At 40.0% G+C, this 23481-nt stretch overlaps 1 protein-coding gene across 1 annotated transcript in view; it reads left to right on the plus strand.

Annotated features, from left to right (window-relative positions):
- The window catches only part of LOC120941686 (contactin-associated protein-like 4), a 466073-nt gene extending 450880 nt beyond the window's left edge, over window positions 1-15193 (plus strand). The window contains exons 22-24 of the mRNA XM_040355240.1: window positions 6413-6634; window positions 12359-12430; window positions 13753-15193. Coding sequence (XP_040211174.1) covers window positions 6413-6634; window positions 12359-12430; window positions 13753-13952 — 494 coding nt within the window. The 3' untranslated portion in view covers window positions 13953-15193. The remainder of the gene's footprint in view (window positions 1-6412; window positions 6635-12358; window positions 12431-13752) is intronic.
- Window positions 15194-23481: the final 8288 nt, after the last annotated feature.

The following is a 23481-nucleotide window of genomic DNA, read 5'->3' on the forward strand; positions in this document are numbered from 1 at the left end:
TCTTAAGGTGCACAGAATCGCAGTCTCTAAAAGACGATATCTGAAAGATGCCTGTAGCTGCAGGCATCATTCAGATATCCCGGCTCAAAGTCAAGGACATCCGTCCGGAAGAAAGTGGTTAAATAATAAAAATAAAAATAAAAAAACCTGCAAGACAAAGGCAAAATGAGCATAGCATACTAGCACATTATGTATTACTTTCCTTAGATCGAAGCCCCCGCAGCCGTCCTCGACCCTCCTTCTGGCCATGGACATCTCTCCTGGAGCGTGCTTCTGGGCATTGCGGCTTCGGCGATGTGATTGGTCGGAGCCACGATGAGGTCATTTCTGCGCATGCGCATGGGAGCCGCCAGTAATGGTACATCTAACTGAAGCAATGGCTTGACTTGCCATTGCTTCAGTGCGCATGTGCCGATCACTTCGGCACATGCTGACACAGGGGGATATCTCCTAAACCGTGCAGGTTTAGGAGATATCCAGGGTAGCTACAGGTAAGCCTTAATATAGGCTTACCTGTAGCATAAAGTTACAAAAATCGGTTTACAACCACTTTAACTGCAGATAAAAAGATAAAAGCAAGGTAGAATATCAAACTGTTAGCTCTAATGAGCAGGGCCCTCTGATCCCTCCTGTATTGAATTGTATTGTAACTATACTGTCTTCCCTGATGTAAAGTGCTGCGCAAACTGTTGGCGCTATATAAATCCTGTATAATAATAACTGTAAGAACAGAGGGCCAGATTCTGATACATTTACGTTGCTCCACGGCAGCGTAACGTATCCCATTTACGTTACACCGCCGCAGGTTTACAGTGTAAGTGCCTGATTCACAAAGCTCTTACCTGTAAACTTGCGGCGGTGTAACGTAAATACGATCGGCGCAAGGCCGCCTAATTCAAATGGGGCGGGCACCATTTAAATTAGGCGCGTTCCCACGCCAAACGTACTGCGCATTGTTCCGTCGGGAAAATTACCCGACATGCATTGCGCTAAATGACGTCGCACGGACGTCATTTGTTTAGACGTTAACGTAAATGGCATCCAGCGCCATTCACGGACGACTTACGCAAACGACGTGATTTTTTAAATTTCGACGCGGGAACGACGGCCATACTTAACATGGCTTAGAACAACTAGGGCTCAGCCCTAATTTTACGACGCATATCTCGACGGAAACAACGTAAAGTTAGAGCGACGGGTAACGCAGACGTTCGTTGATCGCCCTAACTAGTCATTTGCATATTCTACGCCGACCGCAATGGCCTCGCCACCTAGCGGCTGGCATAGAATTGCATCCTTAAGATCCGACAGTGTAAGTCAATTACACCTGTCGGATCTTAGGGCTAGCTATGCGTAACTGATTCTATGAATCAGCCACATAGTTAGGACGGGCGGATCACAGAGATACAACGGCGTATCAGGAGATACGCCGTCGTATCTCTTTTGTGAATCTGGCCCATAGTTTGTAAACAATACGTGGTTGTGGCTACTGATCTTTACGCACAGAAGCACAATTTAAAGGCAGATATGAAAAAAATAGTTTAAACAGACTGCCTGGGTGTGTAAGCCACAACAAAAATCAAATGCAGATCAGAGCAAAAAAAAAGTCAAAATACTTTCTTTTTCCTGCTCAGGCTCCTATCATATGTTATATTTGCTACTTAAGGTTGTCACAGGCAAATGTTAACCTTCCCTGAGCTGTAAAGCCCATAAACTCCAACAAATAGTAGGGGAGCAAACCTAATAACAGCAGTATCATCATGATTTGTTTATGTGTGAACAATTTCTGCTAGTGTCCATCAAGAGGGTAAGGTGAGCGAAGTGAACAATGGATCCTTCTTATTCACAATGATACTACAGTAAATAACATCATAATTACACTATCTTCTATTGCCAGTGCCTGCATGTTCTCTCCTCTTTTCTATTTATCTTCTTCAATTTACAGATCACAGTGTGCCTTAGCAATATGTGTATATGATTGTTGAAACTTTTCTGAAAAATACTGAAAATCCCTTGTACTGATCACATTTCTTTTATTGAGCTATATGTTCAAACATTATCCTCACATGATGCCATTTTTCTTTAGAAAAATTTGTATATGTCAATAAGAGACAGAAAGCATTAATTAATCCCAGAATAGAATGTTTTAAAAATGTCAATCAGGTAAGTTTGCAAAAAGACACAAGTCCATCAAGTTCAACCTATGTGTGTGGTTATAGGTCGGTATTACGTTGTATATCCCTGTATGTTGTGGTCTTTCAGGTGCTTATCTAATAGTTTTTTTAACCACTAGCTGACGGCCGTACGACTTTGTACGGCCTCAGCGCGGCTCCCAAACTCTAACAGGCCGTCTTTTTACGGCCTCCCCTTTGCACGTTCCCCGCGCGCGCTCCCGAGAGCGCAGCTCGGAACTGCTGTGCTGGCCGTGTCCCTTGGACACAGCCAGTCACAGATCGCCGTGAACGGCCAATCGGAGCGGCCGTTTCCTAGGCGATCTGTGCGGCCAATGAGAGATGATCTCATATGTTTACATATGAGATCATCTCTCATTCCCGGCTCTCGCAGACAGCGGTGCTGTCAGGGGAGAGAGGAGACGGATCTGTGTCTCTTGTACATAGAGACACAGATCGGTCACCCCCCCAGTCACCCCCCTTCCCCCACAGTTAGAACACTAATTAGGGTACACATTTAACCCCTTCCTCACCCCCTAGTGTTAACCCCTTCCCTGCCAGTCACATTTATACAGTAATTAGTGCATATTTATAGCACTGATTGCACTATAAATGTGAATGGCGCCAAAAATGTGTCAAAAGTGTCCGCCATAACGTCGCAGTCCCAATAAAAATCGCAGATCGCCGCCATTACTAGTAAAAAAAAAAAAAAAAATAATAATAATTCTGTCCCTTATTTTGAAGGCGCTATAACTTTTGCGCAAACCAGTCGCTTATTGCGATTTTTTTTTTTTTTTTTAACTAAAAATATGTAGAATACGTATCAGCCTAGACTGAGGATAAAAAAAAAAACGTAAAAAAAAATTGAGCTATTTATTATAGCAACAAGTAAAAAAATGTTTTTTTTTTTCAAAATTGTCGCTCTATTTTTGTTTATAGCGCAAAAAATAAAAACCGCAGAGGTGATCAAATACCACCAAAAGAAAGCTCTATTTGTGGGGAAAAAAGGACGTTAATTTTGTTTGGGAGCCACGTCGCACGACCGCGCAATTGTCAGTTAAAGCGACGCAGTGCCGAATCGCAAAAAGTCCTCTGGTCAGGAAGGGGTTTAAGTGCCCAGTAAGGAAGTGGTTAAACTATCGATGCCCCCCGCAGAAACCATCACCTGTGGAAGGAAGAGTTTTTTGGGTTTTTATTTGCTCTCCTCCCCTATGTGTCTTTCGTGTTTTATCTTAGCCACCCTAATTGCACCCTTACATATCTTGTTGCATTCTTTGTGAAGTCTGAATGCTAATGATGATCCCTCAGCCTTGTATGTTTTGAAGGCCTTCTCCTTTGCTTTTTATATGCATTTTTACATTAGAGTTAAGCCATCCAGGACTTTTGTTCGCTCTTTTAAATCTATTTCCCAATGGAATGCACTGGCTAATGCCCTTATTTAATATGCTCTTAAAGCAAACCCATCTCTCCTCCGTGTTCTTGGTTTCTAAGATTTTCTCCCAATTTATATCTTCTAGCAAGGTTCGTAGTTTAGGGAAGTTGGCTCTTTTGAAATTCAGTGTCTTTGTGGCCCCCTTGTGTTTCCTAATTGTGTGATTTATACTGAAGCCAATTGACCTGTGATCACTGTTTCCTAAATTGCCCCATATTTCCACATCCATGATCAGGTCTGTATTGCTGGTAATCAGAAGATCTATTGGTGCGTCTACCATCTGATCCATGAAATTGTCCTGCAAGACATTTCGGAACTGGCAAGCCTTAGACTAATGCGTGGTTCCTCCACCCAATCTATGTCTGGATATTTAAAATCCCCCATTATAATAACACTTCCCATCCTTGGTGCTAATCAAAATTGTGATAGAAGGTCCTCCTCCCTCAGGTTAGGGGGCCTATAGCATACTCCCAGTATTATTTTGCCTTTAGCTTCATTCCTTTGGAGCTCTACCCATAATGATTCCACCTCCTCCCTAGCTCACTTTTTGATGTCATCTCTCACATTCACTTGTAAGTTATTCTTGATATATAGGTATACTCCGCCCCCTTTTTTACCCTCTCTATCCTTGCGAATACCCTTAAATGGTTGCCAGCCAATCATGAATCAGGTCAATGAAATTCCCACAAAATCTAAATCCTCCTCGTTCAATGGTATCTCTAGTTCCCTCATCTTGTCCGCCAGGCTCCTGGCATTGGTGAACATGCCACATAGTTTAGACCGGTTAAGTGCAGTCCATCCCTTCTATAGAACTGGTTACTGAATGAGAAGTCGGCCCAGTTCTCCAGGAACCCAACCCCTCCTTACTACACCAGATCCTAAGCCACGTGTTTACTTCCCTAATATCCCTCTGCCTTTCTGGTGTTGCTCGATGAACTGGTAGTATTCCTGAGAATACTACCTTGGAGGTTCTTTTCCTCAATTTAGCTACTACGTCCCTAAAATCGTTCTTTAGGACACTCCATCTGCCTCTGACTTTGTCATTGGTGCCAACATGCACCATGACAGCCGGTTCTTCCCCAGACCCTCCCAGTAATCTGTCCATCAGATCTGTTATGTGCTGAACCCAAGCATCTGGTAGACAGCATACAGTTTGACGCGTCAGTCTTTGTGACGATTGCCCTTTCTGTCCTTCTAAGAATTGAGTCCCCTACCACCAGAATCTGTCTATCCTTTCCCTTCACTTCCCACCCACTCTCACTGGAGGAGTTCTTCCCCTGGCAGCTAGGAGAGTCCCTCAGCTCCAGCGGTGCTGGTCCCTGACCGGTTTCACCAATGTCACTCAATAGAGTGTACTTATTGGGATGCTCCAGCCCAGGATCGGCCTCCCTGGCACATCCCACTCTATCCTTCCTGACTGTCACCCATCCACTCGTTTCTAGTGCCTGCACCTCTTTGTCTCTACCCGCCTCTCTGTGCTGGCCCCTCCCTATTAGTATGGTGGGTCTTCTCAGTGCTGACAGTTGCTTCCCAAAGTTCAGAACCTGGGCTTCAAGCAAAACAATGTGCTTACATTTTGCACGGCAGTATTTGCCCTTGATCAGATGATCAAGGAACGCATACATGCCGCAAGATGTACACAGAGTCGCATCACCACACCCGCCGGGTATCTTACAACGTGCACTCGCAGACCACGTGCACTCATAGATCACGTGCACTCGCAGACCACGTGCACTCACAGTCTATGTGCACTCGCAGCACTCGTATACTCACTTCCTACATGCATTAACAATACACAGGTACTAACAATCCACACACACTACTCAGACAACACTCAGGTACTCACACTACATAGGTACTTTGACCCTGTTATAACCTCCTGTTTTCAACTCATGGTAACCGTCTCACAATTTTGCTTCTCCACGGTCACCTTGTTATGTATAACCCTGAAGGAAACTAAGTAGCCAAGCCAGCACATCACGCAGGTATAGTCCACTGTTGTTGCTGTCAGTAGGCCAATCCAGAGCAATGATGTGTGATTGGTGTGGAAGTGAGTTTATGTATACAGGAAGTGGCTGAAAAAGTATACAAACACAGAAATGCAAAAAAATAATAATGAAAAAGGTCAAAACAATAATTTATGAAACAACCAACATTATATTTGCTTATGGCACATGATGTTTTAGCAAATTAAATGTAAGGGATTACATGAACTTTAAACTTATGGTATTGATGCAATGTTGCTGTTATGTCAACAGTAATATTGGTCACATTTTGTAAAGAAGTAAAGATGGGGTTGCATCATTCCAAATTCCCCAGTAACAATATCTTATATATGATATATGTTACACACTTCCAGCTTCTGATTAATTATTGCAGACTGTCAATCACTAAGCAGTGAATTACAGTACTACTGCATCATGCAAGTAAACAGAAAAAAACACTGCTTTTCAGTTTGGAGAATAATAGTGGACCTGACAGTTAGTGCCCCATTTGGAAACTAACCATAGGTGCCCTGACTAAATAGTGCACAAACTGGTCATACATTACTAGGGCTAGCTATGAGTATATTAGTATGTACCTCTCCTATATTACAATGTCTGCAAATGTGCAAAAATGTATCCACCGTGTTATTTGCAATTAATGGCAATCTACGGTATCAATGACTTGACGAAAACACATTTTAAAAATGACTCCATTGCACTTTGTTGTTTTGATCAATGTGTTGACAATGAACACTGCTTATTGCTATTTATGTTATTATTATAAGCCTAGTAGAGTGAAACATGAATCCTAACTGCCTTTTCAGCTGAAGACATCGATATTGACCTAGAAACCATGAAAGCCAATGCAAATGGATTCACCGGATGTCTCTCTGCTGTGCAATTTAATAATATTTTCCCACTGAAGATTGCATTCCAAAAAAATCATAGCTCTCAGATTATTATAAAAGGTCAAGTGTCCGAATCTGGCTGTGGATCCCTAAATAGTGAAGATGCAACATCAGGAGAGGCAACCCATTCATTTGCAGGTACTATGGCTACTACTGGATTTATCAGTGCATGCAAAATGTTGGGTACTTTGAGTGCTTTTTCAAACTATTTAAATAAAATAAAATGGAGATCATAAATTTGCAAAAATTGTAATGCCGCGTACACACGATCATTTTTCAGCATGAAAAAAATCTTTGTTTTTCAGCATGTTGAAAAAACGATGTTTTTCTAACTTCATCATTAAAACGACGTTGCCCACACACCATCATTTTAAAAAAATGATCTAGCAAAGCGCGGTGACGTACAACACATACAACGGCACTATAAAGGGGAAGTTCCATTCGTCTTTGGGCTGCTTTAGCTGATTACGTATTAGTAAAAGACGATTCACGCTTTTTTGTCTGTTACAGTGTGATGAATGTGCTTACTCCATAATGAACGGTAGTTTTACCAGAATGAGCGCTCCCATCTCATAACTTTCTTCTGAGCATGCGCGGGTTTTTAACATCGTTTTAGCCCACACACGATCATTTTTTACAACCCGAAAAACTACATAGTTTAAAACGACGTTAAAAAATGCAGCATGTTCGAATTTTTTTTGTTGTTTTTCAGAACCTGAAAAATGATGTGAAGCCCACACACGATCATTTTAAATGACATTTTTTAAAAACAACGTTTTTTTAATGCGGAAAAATTATCCTGTGTATGCGGCATAACAGTTCAAGAATCAAAATGTACTGTTTGAGATAAAAAAGGGGCATGTACACATTAAAGGGGTTGTATGGGTTTGTTTATTTTTTTAATTCTGTGCAGCTAGTTTTTCACAGAGTGGCCCCAATCCATGTCTTCTGGGGTCCCTCAGCGGCAGTCTCGGATCCTCCCTGCTTCTACTAACACTCTTGGAAAACGCTCACCCAAGGGGGTTACCCTGCGGGCACGATCCCGAGTCCTGTATCCGGCGTCCATATCTGCCGACTACAGGACTTGGCCCTGCCCCCGGCCCTCGCATCATTTTGACAGCAGCATGAGCCAATGGCCGGTAAGTAGTGGAAATTATTTCACCTTAATGCATAGGCTGCATTAAGGTGAAATAACATGAAGGTTTACAACCCCTTTAAACCATAAATGGTTGTAAGAAAAAGAATAGCAGAACTTACAGTAAAAAAGCTAATAATTATTATCCTTTGAAGACCTAGGAAGTGATACACTAAGATATATAAATAGATCTGATTACTGCAGGGTAGAGTGCCATCATCCCTATGTATAGACAAATGAAGGGTACCCTCTGGGGGTGGGACTATACCGGCACTAAATAAGTACATTAATAATAATTTATTGTTACAAAATATTAAAAAATAGAAGTGATATACATAGATCATAAAAAAGGCATACAATAATACAAAAATATTGAGACAATTTAGTGACACCTAATTGACAATTTTTTTTAACTCCTATTCTACTTATTTAGTGCCGGTATAGTTCCACCCCCAGAGGGTCCGTCAGACGGTTCTCATCAGTTTGACCGATCGTGTGTACACGGCATAAGGGTCTGGAGGAGGGCTGGAGCTCTCCGGTAGCTGCAGAAGAGGTGGGAGGGCCACATGAAATGACCTGGAGGGCCGGATTCAGCCCGCGGGCCTTGTGTTTGACACTTGTGCTATAAACATACCACAAGGTTCATGCACTTTTTTATGTCTATTGCTGTGTGTTGGCATCCCATTCATGATGAGTTGACTATGACTAAGGCCAGGTCTGGCCGAAATGCACAAGTCTAAGAACTTTTAACTTTGTGCAACATGTTCTGCCTAAAGAAAAAAAGGATCATTAATGGACATCGTCGTAAGTGCTGACTTGCGAGTTTTAGAATGAATGAACTACCTTAACACATCACAACTGAAAGAAGTCTAGATCAAGCCTAAATAAATAACCACGCCAGGTTAAAATGAAAAAAAGAATCCTAAGACTTTAGACCAGTAAGCCTTTTTCATATAAATATGCATATATTATGCATTAAACACAAACATAATTAGTAAATTAGTAAATCATTGTCTATTTAACAACATAAAATGCAATATTTTATTTTTATTCTTCGATTTAAAATACATATGAAGGAAACTAGGTCAGGCTACTAATGTCATCAGTCAGCATTACACCCTATATACAATGGGCCAGATTCACAGTGGACTTACGACGGCGTATCTCCACGTACGCCGTCGTAAGTCTGAATGTGAGCCGTCGTATCTATGCGCCTGATTCTTAGAATCAGTTACGCATAGATTTGGCAAAGATACGAGCAGCATAAGTCTCCTACGCCGTCGTATCTTGGGTGTATATTTACGCTGGCCGCAAGGGGCACTTCCGTAGATTTACGTGTCGAATATGTAAATTAGGTAGATACGCCGATTCACAAACGTACTTGCGCCCGCTACGCCGTTTACGTTAAGCTTACGTCCGGCGTAAAGTTACCCCTGCTATATGAGGCGCAGCCAATGCAAAGTATGGACATCGGCAAGTGTATATTTTTACATTGTTTACGTAAGTCGTACGTGAATGGGGCTGTGCATAGGTTACGTTCATGTCACAGGCATTGGGCCTGGCGTATCTTATGGTGTAAATTCGATGTGATACTGAGCATGCGCGCGCATGCGCCGTTCGTTAGACGCGTCATTTACGTGGGGTCACGATTCATTTACATACAACACGCCCCCTACCAGCCTATTTTGAATTAGGCGGGCTTACGGCCAATTTACGCTACGCCGCCGCAAGTTACGGAGCAAGTGCTTTGTGAATACTGCACTTGCCTGTCCAAGTTGTGGAGGCGTAGCGTAAATAGGATATGCTACGCTCGCACAAAGGTACGCCCTCCTACGTGAATCTGGCCCATGATGTGGACACTGTGAGAAGAGAAATTACTAAAGAGTGATTTTTAAAGTCCAGTTTTATGTCAATATCTAGAATATTTTAAATATTTAAAATGTTCTTTATGCTCACTGAAAAAATATTTTAAACAATTCAGCTCTTGTATGCGCCTTGTGAACCAAAGAATTGTTTATATGTTTGTTGTGGTGTATAGGACTCAGAGGGAAGATTCACACTGTGGTGTCCGTAGGACTCACAAAAATTATTCTCCGTATCTTGTTTCTAGGCAGAGGAATCTCTTGTGGTTTCTATAGGACTTAGATGGAAGCTCTCACTGTTGTGTTTATAGGACTCAGACAGGGGCTTTGCTTTTTTATGTCTACAGGACTTAGACAGGGGACTCTCGCTGATGTGTCTATAAAACTCAGGCAAAACACTCTTAGCCGGATTCTTGAAGCACTTACGCCGACGTATCTTCTGCTACGCCGCGTAAGTGCACAGATGCGCCGTCGTATCTATGCGCCTGATTCTTTAAATAAGATACGCTTGAATTCTGGCCTCATCCGACCGACGTAAGTCTCCTACGCCATCGTATCTTGGGCGCATATTTACGCTGGCCACAAGGGGCGCTTCCATTCATTTACGCGTTGAATATGCAAATGATCGAGATACGCCGATTCATGAACATACTTGCGCCCGTCGCTGTAATCTACCCCGTTTACGTAAGGCGTATGTCCGGTGTAACATTTACGACTCATAAAGCAGGTGTAAGTCATGTTAGGGTATGGACGTCGGAACTGCCGTCAGAATTTACGTCGTTTGCGTAAGTCGTACATGAATGGGGCTGGGCGTAGGTTACGTTCACGTCGTAGGCATTAAGCTGTCGTATCTTAGGGAGTATAAGCAACGTGATTCTGAGCATGCGCGCGCATGCGCTGTTCGTTCGGCCCTTCATTTACATGGGGTCACGCTTCATTTTAATAGATCACGCCCACCTTACTTTGAATTAGGGGGGCTTACGCCGACTAATTTACGTTACGCCGGCGCAACGTACGGCGCGAGTGCTTTGTGAATACTGATCTTGCCTCTCTGTTTTACGTCGGCGTAGCGCATATGAGATGCGCTACGCCGGCCAAAAGATGCGCCGCTCTACATGAATCCGGCTATCTGTCTGGGGTGTCTAAAGAACTCGGGTGGAGGATTTTTTATGTTGTTCCTTTAGAGCTAAGGTGGCAGACTCTCACTGAGCTGTCTATGGAACTCTTGTGCACTCTCCGGGGGTCAATTTCAAAATTGAGGAGGAACACATGCCATTGTTTTCTTAAAAAGTTATTTTTTTTGGAAACAGTGTATACTGTCACTTTATGTAAAAAAATTTAAACATAGGGTCCCCCTCAAAATCTATACCAGACCTTTTTCCAGTAGATAAGGATCTGGTATGGACTCTGAAGGTGACATGACACCGTTTTTTTTTACAAACACAACAAAGCCACCTTGGAAATCGAATTTAGCGGCCATAGTTTTTTACTTTCTAAATTTTACTTTTGCTGGTGTGCATTGTACATTTGCCCAACTACTTTTTCAGGTTTAAATCATCCTTCAAGCATGTTACTTAAAGTGGTTGTAAACCTTACATATTCCAAGTGAAGTGTGAAGTGACTAGCCCTAGGTGATACACAGATAAAAAAAAATCCTCCTAGAAAGTTGTACCTGTTTATCTGCAGTTTTACTCTTTTCTACAGCCATTCAAAGTCCAGAATGCATATAGATTGAGTGAAGAGCTAAAATTACACACCACAGAGCTTGGTGATTGGAGGGAAGGAACACCCCCCCCCTTTTTTTCCACACAGTATGCAGGTACAGATCTGAGGCTGTCAAGCTAAGTCTGTGTGCTGGATATCCCTCCCCAGTAACCTTTTTTATCTTGTTTTCAGGAAAACGTGTCAAAAATTATTCATGCTGCAAGCAGAGGAACAAAGCAGCAGACAGAACTTTAATTGAGATAATTACACACTATAGAGTGATATGCTTTGCTCATATTTTATGTCTGATGTTTACAACCACTTTAAAGGAATTGTGTACGTTTAATGTTGCCCATTTAGTCACCTCCCAGAATAAAATGATATATACTGTATATATATATATTTATTGTATTGGTGCATGTCTGCCATGGCAGTGCAAAAGCTTGCAAAAGTTAGTACACCATGTAAAAGTATACCCGTCTTTCCTGCGTCGCTGTCAATTTTTTTTAAAATTTTTTATTTTTCCCGCCGCAACTCTTTTTTACCCGTCGCGATTCACAAAACCTTGGCGCAATGTAACTTTGCGCAAAGCACGCCGGGAAAATAGCGTCGGGAGCATGCGCAGTACGTCCGGCGCGGGGGCGCGTCTAATTTAAATGGGACTCGCCCCATTTGAATTGGCCCGCCTTGCGTCGGACTGATTTAGGATACAACGCCGCAAATTTCCAGGTAAGTGCTTTGTGGATCGGGCGCTAACTTGGGCAATTTGTGGCAGTGTAACTTAAATCGGAAAAGTTACTTTGCGCCCGCTGGTTGTGAATCTGGCCCAATGTTTTGGGTTTGTGGATTTGCTTCTGGGTTCGGTGTATGTCCAGTAAAGCAAACTTTGCTTATGCCTTCTAGTCACCCTGACATATTGTATCAGAAAGTGCACTGCACTAGATACGCTTTCAGATTACTGCTTAGGCACAATTAACATTTTTAGATGTTCTCTATATCTTAGTAAATCTTTAATTTTTGAGTCAAGTCCACTTTAAAATATTTAATAATAAAAGCAATCATTTAAAAAAAAATACTGTATATTATGACTGAGTATTAAGACTACGTGAACAATAACCTGTTTTTTCTTTTGGATGCCTGCTCTTATGTGTCCCTCTGCAGATCACTCAGGACCAAAGGATAATGGAGAACCACTCACTAATGTGTTGAAAAGTAGTTTTGCTGTTGTTGGAGGTAATACAAGATATGTCTTATTTGATATAACCTAAGGTTAGGTAATGATATGTATAATCTTAAATGTTTAACAACAGTTCCCACCTGGTATGACTTTAATGCCCGGCTATTGGAAACCATTTAAAAAGTTTAGATTGCCTTGAATCTAAGTAGCAGAATACAAAACAGGTATAGAGTAGACATGTGTACACTGAAATATTTTGTTTTGGAATTTCGTTTTCGTCCGAAAAATAAATTTATTTAGTTACTCCCGAAATTCGTTTTTATTTATTGTGTTCTGTTAAAAAATGCATTCATCCAAAAATCCGAATTAATTAAGGTTGAATCTGTCATTGAAGGCTTATGGTGTCTGTCGAATGTTCTAAGAAGATTCGACAGAGCAGCTAAACTGTACGACGCCGCAATCGTACATTTTCGGTCGAATGTTCAAGCTATAGAAGAATTCTAATTTTGTATGACTAGTAATAAATATATTTATAAATTATTATTACTAGTCAACCAACATTCAAATTCTTCTATAGCCTATGGGTTGAGCATTTAACCGGAAATGTACGATTGCAGCATTGTACTATTTAGCTGCTCCGTCGAATCTTCTTAGAACTTTCGATAGACACCATAAGCCTTCAATGACAGATTCGACATTTATATGTTTTTCGATGCTTTGTCGAATCTTTGTTGAATCTTTGTCGTTCATGTCGAATGGTCTACCCCAACACTGTCTCTATCATGTCGAATCTTTCCTCTCTATGTAGAATAATCTTGGACTTATGGAATTAGGGTTAGGCACATTCGACCACATGTTCAATAGACACAGATTGCTATTGTCAGCGTCTTGTCGAATCTCCTATCTATGTAGCAACGAAAATGAAAATAAAGCATTTTTTATGGCGGATCTTTCGGATTTCGGATTCTGTGCATTCGTTTTTGTTTGTTTAAACGATAACGAAAATACCCGGAAATTTGGAAAAAAATGCATTCGGATGAAAACTAATGCACATGTCTAGTATAGAGGCACTCACGGGTCTTGCAGAGGAGATAGGTTAAAACAGCAGCATTTTTATTGTTGACGTTTTATCTTTCTTAAGATGGTAGCAGAATACATATACAGTAACCTTTTAAGCAACTATTTTTGTAATCATCAGCAAATCATAAATTCTGCCAGGGTATGTAAACTTATGAGCACACCTGTGTGTGTGTGTGTGTATATATATATATATATATATATATATATATATATATATATATATACACAGACACATATATATATCCTAACTTTTCAACTTCTATTTTAAAAATCCATGTCTGTTTTTGCATTTCTGCAGGTATCATAACTGTTGCTGTGTTCATTCTGCTATGCATTGCTGGCATAGCAATAAGAATATATCTCCAGAAGAATACATATAGAAAGAATGAAGCCAAAGAATCAGAAAATGAGGACAATGTAGAGGCAGCGGCAGCATTGAAAGCTGAAATCAGTATGCAAAATGCAATCAATGAAAGTCAAAAAGAATACTTTTTCTAATTCGCTCTTATTGTGTGGCCAAACAATGGGACGGACAGACTTTCTTGCTAAGCAAGGGGCACTAGATGAACAACAATATCAAACAATTGTACATGCACTGCAAGCAAATGATGGACTGGATCTGTTTTAAAATGTATATGATCAGCCACGGTGATGTTTCAAGAGCCCTCTAAATCCACTTCCTTTTGGTGGCATTGAAAGCATTCACAGTGATGGCAATCACTGTATTGTGCACTCTTTAGTTGTCGATAGTTCCAGTATGTTCTGATGTGACTTTTCAAATCTGCAGATTTCCATACTGAGTTATGAATTTCAGACTATCCTGATGATGAAACTCTTATAATGTCTGTGTGGTTGAAACCTTTTGTTTATGGTACAATCTGAACTGTAATATTTGCTTCAAAAGGGAGAAGTAATTTAGTGTTTTATATTGTGATCTTGTTTTCTGGTTCATCACCAGAAATGCCTCTAAATTATTTATTCCACATTAAAGTTTCTTCAAATCAAATAGAACATTTGTGTAAAAATTAACCACAATAGTGTGCAAAGTGGAATTGCTATACCTCAACGATAAACTACAAATCCTTAGGTTGGCTGTCCAACTTTATTTAATTCTGAAGAAATCAAGATAGCATATTAAAAATAGAATGATTTATAGAGGTAGCTAGAGGGGAAAAAAAACCATAAAATTCATGTCTTCAGTAAAAAAGAGGTACATTTTATTTGTAATGCATAAACTAATTTAGCACACATTTTCATTATGTTTAATCATTTCCAAAAAAAAAAAAAAAAGAACTCAAGCCACAGTTAAAATTAAAGTAGCTTACTTGCCAATTGATGGGTAATTCTGTTCATCTGGCTTTGTGAATCACATACCTTATTCACACCCAGACAAAGCATTTTTTGCTTTGCTGCATCCTGTGCATGAAAATTCTTTGTCTGGTGAGAAGGCAGGGGATGCAGAAAGCTGCAAAGCTGAAACAGGAAGTAGATGTGCCACCTCTCTGGTTACACAGTAAGGTAGAATTTAAGGAATCACAAAAGCTGCTGAACCGATTTTCAAATATTTTGGTAGGTAGAACAGTTTATTTTCTATTTAGCTGTCTGACTGAAGTTCAACTTCAACTATTTTTTCTGTTTAGCTATCTGACTGAAGCAGGGGCGGAACCAGAGTCTAGTCTCAGGAGGGGCACTGCCAGAAAATTTTGCGAGCAATTTGTCAGGGCAATGGCTGGTGTTGGTGCTTCAATCATCACGGCGGGATGGTTGTTATGGTGTTAGGATGATTGAAGCGCATTATTTGTATTATTACATTGTAATATAAAATGTAATAGTTCAACTTTACCATAATGCAGAATCACTTGCTACCGTTGCCTGCCGCGAGATGCGGATTGTCACTTGCCATGTCACTTGCAACATCCCCTGCCACCAGATGTGAATTGTCACTTGCCAGTGGCTGTGTCAGAGTAGGGGGCGGGTGGTGAGAGATGATGTCAGAAAGCTGCTACATATCAGAATATGCAACCAAAGTGATTTTGCATTGCGGCCATCTTGGTACACCCGCATGCAGTAAACCGAGAGTTAGAAGTCAGCAAGTGGACATCTTTATAAACCCACCCGGAGTCTTGCTTTTCACAGTTATTTTTAACAGTAAACTCAGCTTATATAGTGAAATATAAGTTGGGTTTACTGTGAAAAGCAAGACTCTGGTGGGTGTATAAAGATGTCCGTTTGCCGATTTCTAACTCTAGGCTTACTGCGTGCGTGTGTACCAAGATGGCTACGACGCAACATCACTTCAGTTGCATATTCAGATGGAGAGCAGCTTCCTGACAGAACGCCTGCCCACTCACAAGCCTGACCGGCACGGCGGCATGATTGCTCACTCGCCGGCCTGCCCGTCCACTCGCTCACCCGCCAGCCTGCAGCTCCCCCGCTCCTTATTTTCTCGGGGGGAGCAATTTTCCCGATTAAGCCCCCCCCACCAGGTCCGCCCCTGGACTGAAGTCCTGTTTTTTTGGTGCTTTACCAGTTTATGCTAACTTACTTTTTTTCTTTGCTATTGCACATACTGGGGGTTCATTATATTGCGCCCTCTTTATGTGATAGATTGCTAATTCTATCCATTTATGTGGAGGAAACAGAATGAATCTACTGTTGCTCTTGTCCATTATTCATTATGTTTGTGACCGCTTCTACACATTTAAACCAAACTGCCATTTTTCCTTTATGCAGAAACTTGGTGAAACGCACAATAAAATCTGGGAAGATTTCCAAGTACAGTCTCTGAACATTTAATGCAATCCACTTGGTGTTTAAAGAACAAAAGTGCCCCTTTACTTCTAAAGTACTGCTTGTTGACATTTGTTAGAATAAATACACCTGAAAAGGCATCATAAGTTTGCATATTACACTGTTGTTGTCTTGTTTTTACATTTTCATCTGTCTAAACTTACCTAGAAAGATCTACTTTATGAACATGTTTTTACATGGCTGTACGAGAGGCTGTCACATGACATGAATGATCTTAAGACGGATTATTTTGCATGAAATCCAAATAGTTGGACTGTGAGACTAGAATCACTGGAGAGCTGTAAATTTTGCTAGTCTCACAGTCCAACTACTTATTTTGAATGTTATTTCCTAGTTCATCACTGAATGGTAATAAGTATCTGACCTGTGATATTTAAAGCCCAATTTAACTTTCAGTTTGAATCAACTTAAACATTTCCAGGTGCATCAAAAATTTAGAAAGGATCCAGATCCTGACAAGAAAAGCATGTTCTCCTCCAGCATGGCTTAGAAAATGATAGAAAAGGAACCTTTCTCTTTGTGTGGAAGCAGTGGTATCTCATCATGCTGATTGGAGAGCTCCATCTCTCCCATCAATGAGGGCACTTTAAACATCTGCTTCCACATTTTCTGTGGCTTGCTGGCAGGGGACAAGCGTTTGTACACTTTGCACAAATTTAATGTGTTTAGCTCATTTAAACTTGTAGTTCAGTAGGGCTTTAACAAGAGGCAGGTGTAGAAGACTGCCTGATGTACAATGACTAATTTATTTGCAAATAGAGGGTCTGCAAGGATCTAATAAATTGATTCACATCTACATGTATAGCGAGTCTCAGAGTAAAGTAAATGATATAGGTTTTTTAAAACTGAAAAAAAATCCCATCCTTTATAGGCTAGAAAGCTGCCATCTTAGCCTTTGTTTGATCTACAATTGCCATGTTGCTACACAAGCAATGGCCTATGACACCAGGCATTTGGTTGAGGACTGACATAAGCACACTGGTAATGATACAGTTTGTGTTGAATGTCACTTGTTTGGGAAACAGTTAAAGCGGAACTAAACCCATTGGTTTTAAAGTGGTACTAAAGTCTCCATACTTATCTGTGCAACAGTCTTGCACTGGCACCGGCATTATCTTCTGAGTGCTTAGGCCAGAGGAGACAATGACCTGGGAGGAAGGGACATTTTATTGCAGAAGAGACAATGCATGTCTCTTCTGCAACAAAGGCCTGCCTGTTCACAGTTTTTTTTTACAGCAGGAACACTTAAACTGTTTCCCAAAGTAGTTACATTTAAAGCATGTTAGGAATGATAACCATGACGGTTGCTTTTTTTCTCAGCCGAACTGTCATACCATCAAATAGCCAATGTCAAAGCTCATCACATGTGCAGCATCATGGCAACTGCAGATCTAACAGAAGCTAAAATGGCAGATTTCTTGACTGTAAAAGACAGGAAGGTTTAGTTCCTTTTAAGGTGATCTCATTTATATGGCTCTTTTAAATATGTGCCCTTAATTACTCTGGCAAAAGATTGCCACGGACTGGAAAATAACATTTAATTATTTAACAGACAAGGCCACTCCCTGCCCCTCCATGGCTCAGCGCTCCAATGAGCACAGAGGATTATAGCGAAAGCGATGCTGACTGCTCGGGGAGGAGTGAGAACCAAGCCATCTGCGATGTTTGGTAGCTCGGTTCTCAGTGCAGAGACGCCGGGGGACAGATGCAGCATCAGTCTGATGCTGCATCCACCGAGGTAAGTATGATTAGGGAAAAAAAAAAAAAAAAAACTTCTCTTTTAAGCCTGAATGTTTTTGCACCTCTGGATCCAGTCTTTGTTTGGGAGATCAATAATGATTGACTTTGAAATGCAACATGGACAATCAGTTATAAGTATAATTAGCCTGGGGTATTTTCTTTAAACTATAGACATAGCAACATTGTCAGGATCGGGTGACAAATTGTTTAGAAATCTATAGCACCAGAAAATATGGTTCACAAAGTATTTTTAAATCACTGAGCCAGCTGTACAGTCCACTATCAATCCAAAAGGATCCCACTGGGACCAAAAAATTATAATTAAAAAAATACTTTTGGTAGAAATGTATAAAAACATTGATATATCTGAGAAGGTTAGCAGGTTAGCTTTCATAAAGAAAATTTATTTATTTTGAGTAAAAATTATTTAAATCTGAAAAAAAATAAAAAAAACCACCTGAACACTGTTATGAGCATGGCATACTGAATGAAGTAGTAAAAGCCATATATTGTTTCCCAAATATATAATTATTGATTATTCATTAACTTCTAATACAGGCAGATTAGTCCTCAAATGTGCTCTATTGGTTGACTATATTTGATTAGGTTATTTTTATCTGAAATGTGATAAACAATACTACACAAATAATTTTTAATTTCACTGTAGAACGCTATTTTACTCAGTAACTGATTAAACACTGTCTTTTATGGCAATATGTTTTCTTTTCTAATAAAAATTTGAAACTGAATGAAACATCTGGCTATGTATCTATCAATCTATCTATCTATCTATCTATCTATCTATCTATCTATCTATCTATCTATCTATCTATCTATCTATCTATCTATCTATCTATCTATCTATCTATGTTATTTAACTTCTACCCAATGTTCCCTACTTACATGCATACGCTGTTATTTAGAAAATCTATTCAGCATATTGGTATAAATATTAATCTAACATGCGATAGTTAACCTCCCTGGCGGTCTTCCCGAGACTGACTCGGGGTTTGATTTTCCTGCTACGATCGGTAACCCCGAGTCAGTCTCGGGCTCGCCTCGCTGAATCCACAGGCACTTTTTACTTACCTTGTCCCTGGATCCAGCGATGCCACCGCGCTGTGTGAGCGAGCGGGACCTCGCTCGATTCACATAGTGCTTCCGTGTGACGCCGATCTCCGTTCCCTGCGACGTTACGACGCACGGGGACGGAGAACGGCGCCAAATTCAAAAACGTAAACAAACACTTTACATACAGTATACTGTAATCTTATAGATTACAGTACTGTATGTAAAAAAAACACACCCCCCTTGTCCCTAGTGGTCTGTCCTGTGTCATGCATGTCATTTTATATAATAAAAACGTTTCTTTCTCCCTGCAAACTGTAGATTGTCCATAGCAACCAAAAGTGTCCCTTTATGTCAAAAATAGTTTTAGATCAGCTAAAAAACAGCGATAATAAATTATAATCACTTGCAGAATTGTGCGATAGCGATTTGTGGGGAAATTCGTCATAAAAAAAAAAAAATAATGACAGCAACAATTCTGCAACTGAGCAAATTTCAGTGATTTTAATTTGATTACATTATTGAATAATTTTTATTATAATTATATTATTATTTGTTATAATTATTTATAATTATTTATTATATTATAATTTATAATTTTGTTTTTAAAAAAATGTCATACCCGGGATGCCTATTAGAATCTTGTTTGGTCAGATTTAAGTGAGTTATTTCTAAAAATGACAGACCTACAGTATAAAACGCCAAATTTCCTTGCAAATAATGGTACCGCTTTCAGCACCTTTTTTCTGACAGAATCATACCGCCAGGGAGGTTAAAATAAAATAAAAAACACACACATGCCAACACCAATATTATGTAAAAAAAATATGTATTTTAAACTAATTAGGTTAACACAAAATATTACATATATAAGAATGCACATTATATTACATCGTAGTTCATAATTATTTTCTGCAGTCCCCACCATCTGAGATGATACATACTGATACAGGTGTCCCAATGTGTTAAATCTCCATTCGAAGAGGGCTGTGGTAGCTCTATGCATTGTGTGAAAATTATTTAAATTCTTCATGAGAGTGGGGCCAATAATCTCCATAATAGTGGAGGGTAAACAGAATTTTTAATTTTTAGTGTTTCACTTTAAGTATCGTTAAAATCACTATTTCTTTATAAATTATTCTCTAAAGAAAATGTTTTGCATTTATACATATCCCCCAGGTCAGTACCCTGACCCCAATACCATTTTTATATACCAAAAACTTGCATTTAAGCCTTCAAGATTTGTATATTTTTTAAGTTCCATTTAATAAAGATTAATAGGGTTTGCCATTCAGGTTCCATGTTCAGGAGTTCTGGTGTGAACCAAACCGGGGGGTGTTCGGCCCATCACTAGTATATAATGTAAAACAATGGGGGGTTATTTACGAAAGGCAACTCCACTTTGCACTACAAGTACAAACTACAAGTGCAAAATGTACTTGAAAATACACTGAAAGTGAACTTGGACGTGCAGTCGCTGTAGATCCGAGGGGGACATGCAAGGAAGATAAAAAACAGCTTGCACATGATTGGATGATAAAATCAGCAGAACTTCCCCTCATTTCAGATCTACCCCTCAGATTTACAGCGACTGCATTTCCAAGTGCACTTTCAGTGCAATTTCAATTGCACTTTGCACTTGTAGTTTGCACTTGTAGTGCAAAGTGGATTTGCCTTTAGTAAATAACCCCTAATGTATTACTGGCAAAATCACAGACATCCATTCTATGTTCGTATTTATAGGGAAATTTTCATTGTTGTAATGTGCCACATCCCCAAATGCTCAGAAAACAGCTTGTAGGAGGCACTTTAAAGGCACAAACAATAATGAAACAATAAACACTATGAAAGGAACAGTATATACAGTCATGGCTGAAATTGTTGGCACCCCAGAAATTTTTCCAGAAAATCAAGTATTTCTCACAGAAAAGTATTGCAGTAACACGTGTTTTGTTATACACATGTTTATTCCCTTTGTGTGTATTGGAACGAAACAAAAAAAGGGAAGAAAAAAAGCAAGTTGGACATAATGTCACACAACACTCCAAAAATGGTCTGGTCAAAATTCTTGGCACCCTTAACTTAATATTTGGTTGCACACCCTTTGAAAAAATAACTGAAATCACGTGCTTCTCTAACCATCAATAAGCTTCTTACACCTCTCACCCCGAATTTTGGACCACTCTTCCTTTGCAAACTACTCCAGGTCTCTCTTATTGGAAGAGCTTTTCCCAACAGCAATTTTAAGATCTCTCCACAGGTGTTCAATGGGATTTAGATCTGGACTCATTGCTGGCCACTTTAGAACTTTTAAACTTCTCCACGACTTTATCCCTGACCTGTCTGGTGTGTTCCTTGGCCTTCATGATGCTGTTTTTTCACTAAGGTTCTCTCACAAACCTCTCAGGGCTTCACAGAACAGCTGTATTTATACTGAGATTACATTACACACAGGTTGACTCTATTTATTAATTTGGTGACTTCTGAAGGCATTTGGTTCTACTAGATTTTAGTTAGGATTATCAGAGTAAAGGGGGCTGAATACAAATGCTTGCCACACTTTTTTTACATATTTATTTGTAAAAAAAATAAATAAAACCATTTATCATTTTCCTTCCACATCACAACTATGTGCCACTTTATGTTGGTCTTCCACATAAAACCACAATTAAATACATTTACATGTTTGATTGTAACAGGACAAAATATGGAAAATTTCAAGGAGTGTGAATACTTTTTCAAGGCACTGTGGATGAAAGAAAACTTTTTTTTTTTTAGGTTTTTGTCAAAATTTTGAGGCAAGTTCTTTGGGTCGGGTTCTGACAAGGGACATGCTCACCCTAAATGTTTTTCAGCCTCTGGCAAAAGTTAGATTGGACAATCATAGGCAGATGAGGTGATAATACACTGGGTATAGAAAAGAATCACCCCCTTTAAAATAATCACATTTTATTGCTTTGTAGTCTGAAATGAAGACATACACAGTTTTTGTTTTATCCAGCTGCATTTACCAGTGCAACTTATAACATCCAAGTCTAAGATATAACACCAACATGTCAGAAAAAATAAATCAAAAACAGAATCACTGAATTGGAAAAAGAATCACTCCCTTATGTCAGTATTTTTTTAAACCACATTTTGCTTTATTTACAGCCTTTCATATGTGGGGATTTGTCTCTACTAACTGTGCACATCTAGACTTTGCAATATTTTCCCACTTTTCTTTGCAGAGCGATGGTGACAATTTGTGGACTGCAGTCTTCAAGTTATTCCACAGATTTTCAATGGGGTTTAAGTCTGGACTCTGAGTAGGCCATGTAAGGACATTAACCTTTTTCTCCTTCAACCATTGTGTGGTCATTTTTGCTCTGTGTTTTGGGCATAAGCGTGCATACAGGGTGTGCTGGGTGTGTCTGGGAACACCCTAATCACCTAGCATGCATAAACATTATCGCTCTGTGTAGCAGCATGGAGATAGGAACGATCTCCCTTTTACCAGCTTTGCCATAATAGAAGAGCTTACGTACTTCCCTTTCATTATGACGGCAGGGAGAGCAATGTACCGGGGCCATATACATACACACACATGTGTGTTTGAGCTTTGGGGTGCACACCCTAATACAATAGGCTGCGCACACCTATGGCTTTGGGTCATTGTCATGTTGGAAGGTAAGCCTTTTTCCCATTGACAACTTTCTGGCAGGGGGCAGCAGGTTTTCTTCAAGAATTTGAAGGTATTTTGCCCCATCCATTTTTCTTCCATCCTGACAAGTGCTCTAGTCCATCCTGCAGAGAAACACCCCCATAACAGGATATTACCACCTCCATGCTTTACAGTAGGAATGGTGTTATTTTGATGGTGAGCTGAATAAGTTAGTCTCATCTGACCACCTTAAATGCAGCCTCGAAGATTCTGAGGCCACATGAAAAAAAAGGTGTTATGATAAGACAAGACTAAAATGTTATTATTTGGCCTCAACACCAAATCCGATACAGCTCACAGTCCACATAACACCAAGCAGTCATTGGCAAATTTAACTGAACTTGAGCAGTTCAGCAAAGAAGAGTGGGCAAATATTGCAAAGTTAAGGGCCCAGATCCACAAAGAAATTACGCCGGCGTATCTATTGATACGCCGCATAATTTCTACGATGCCCCGTCGTATCTTTGTTTTGTATCCACAAAACAAGATACGACTGAATGTGGGCTCGATCCGACTGGCGTACGTCTTAGTACGCCGTCGGATCTTAGGTGCATATTTACGCTGGCCGCTAGGTGGCGCTTCCGTTGATTTCCATGTAGAGTATGCAAATGAGCTAGATACGGCGATCCACAAACGTACGTCCGGCCGGCGCATTTTTTTACGTCGTTTCCGTAAGGCTTTTTTGGCGTAACGTTACCCCTGGGT

This window comes from Rana temporaria, chromosome 1 (genome assembly GCF_905171775.1).
Source record: "Rana temporaria chromosome 1, aRanTem1.1, whole genome shotgun sequence".
NCBI classification, from domain to species: Eukaryota; Metazoa; Chordata; class Amphibia; order Anura; family Ranidae; genus Rana; species Rana temporaria.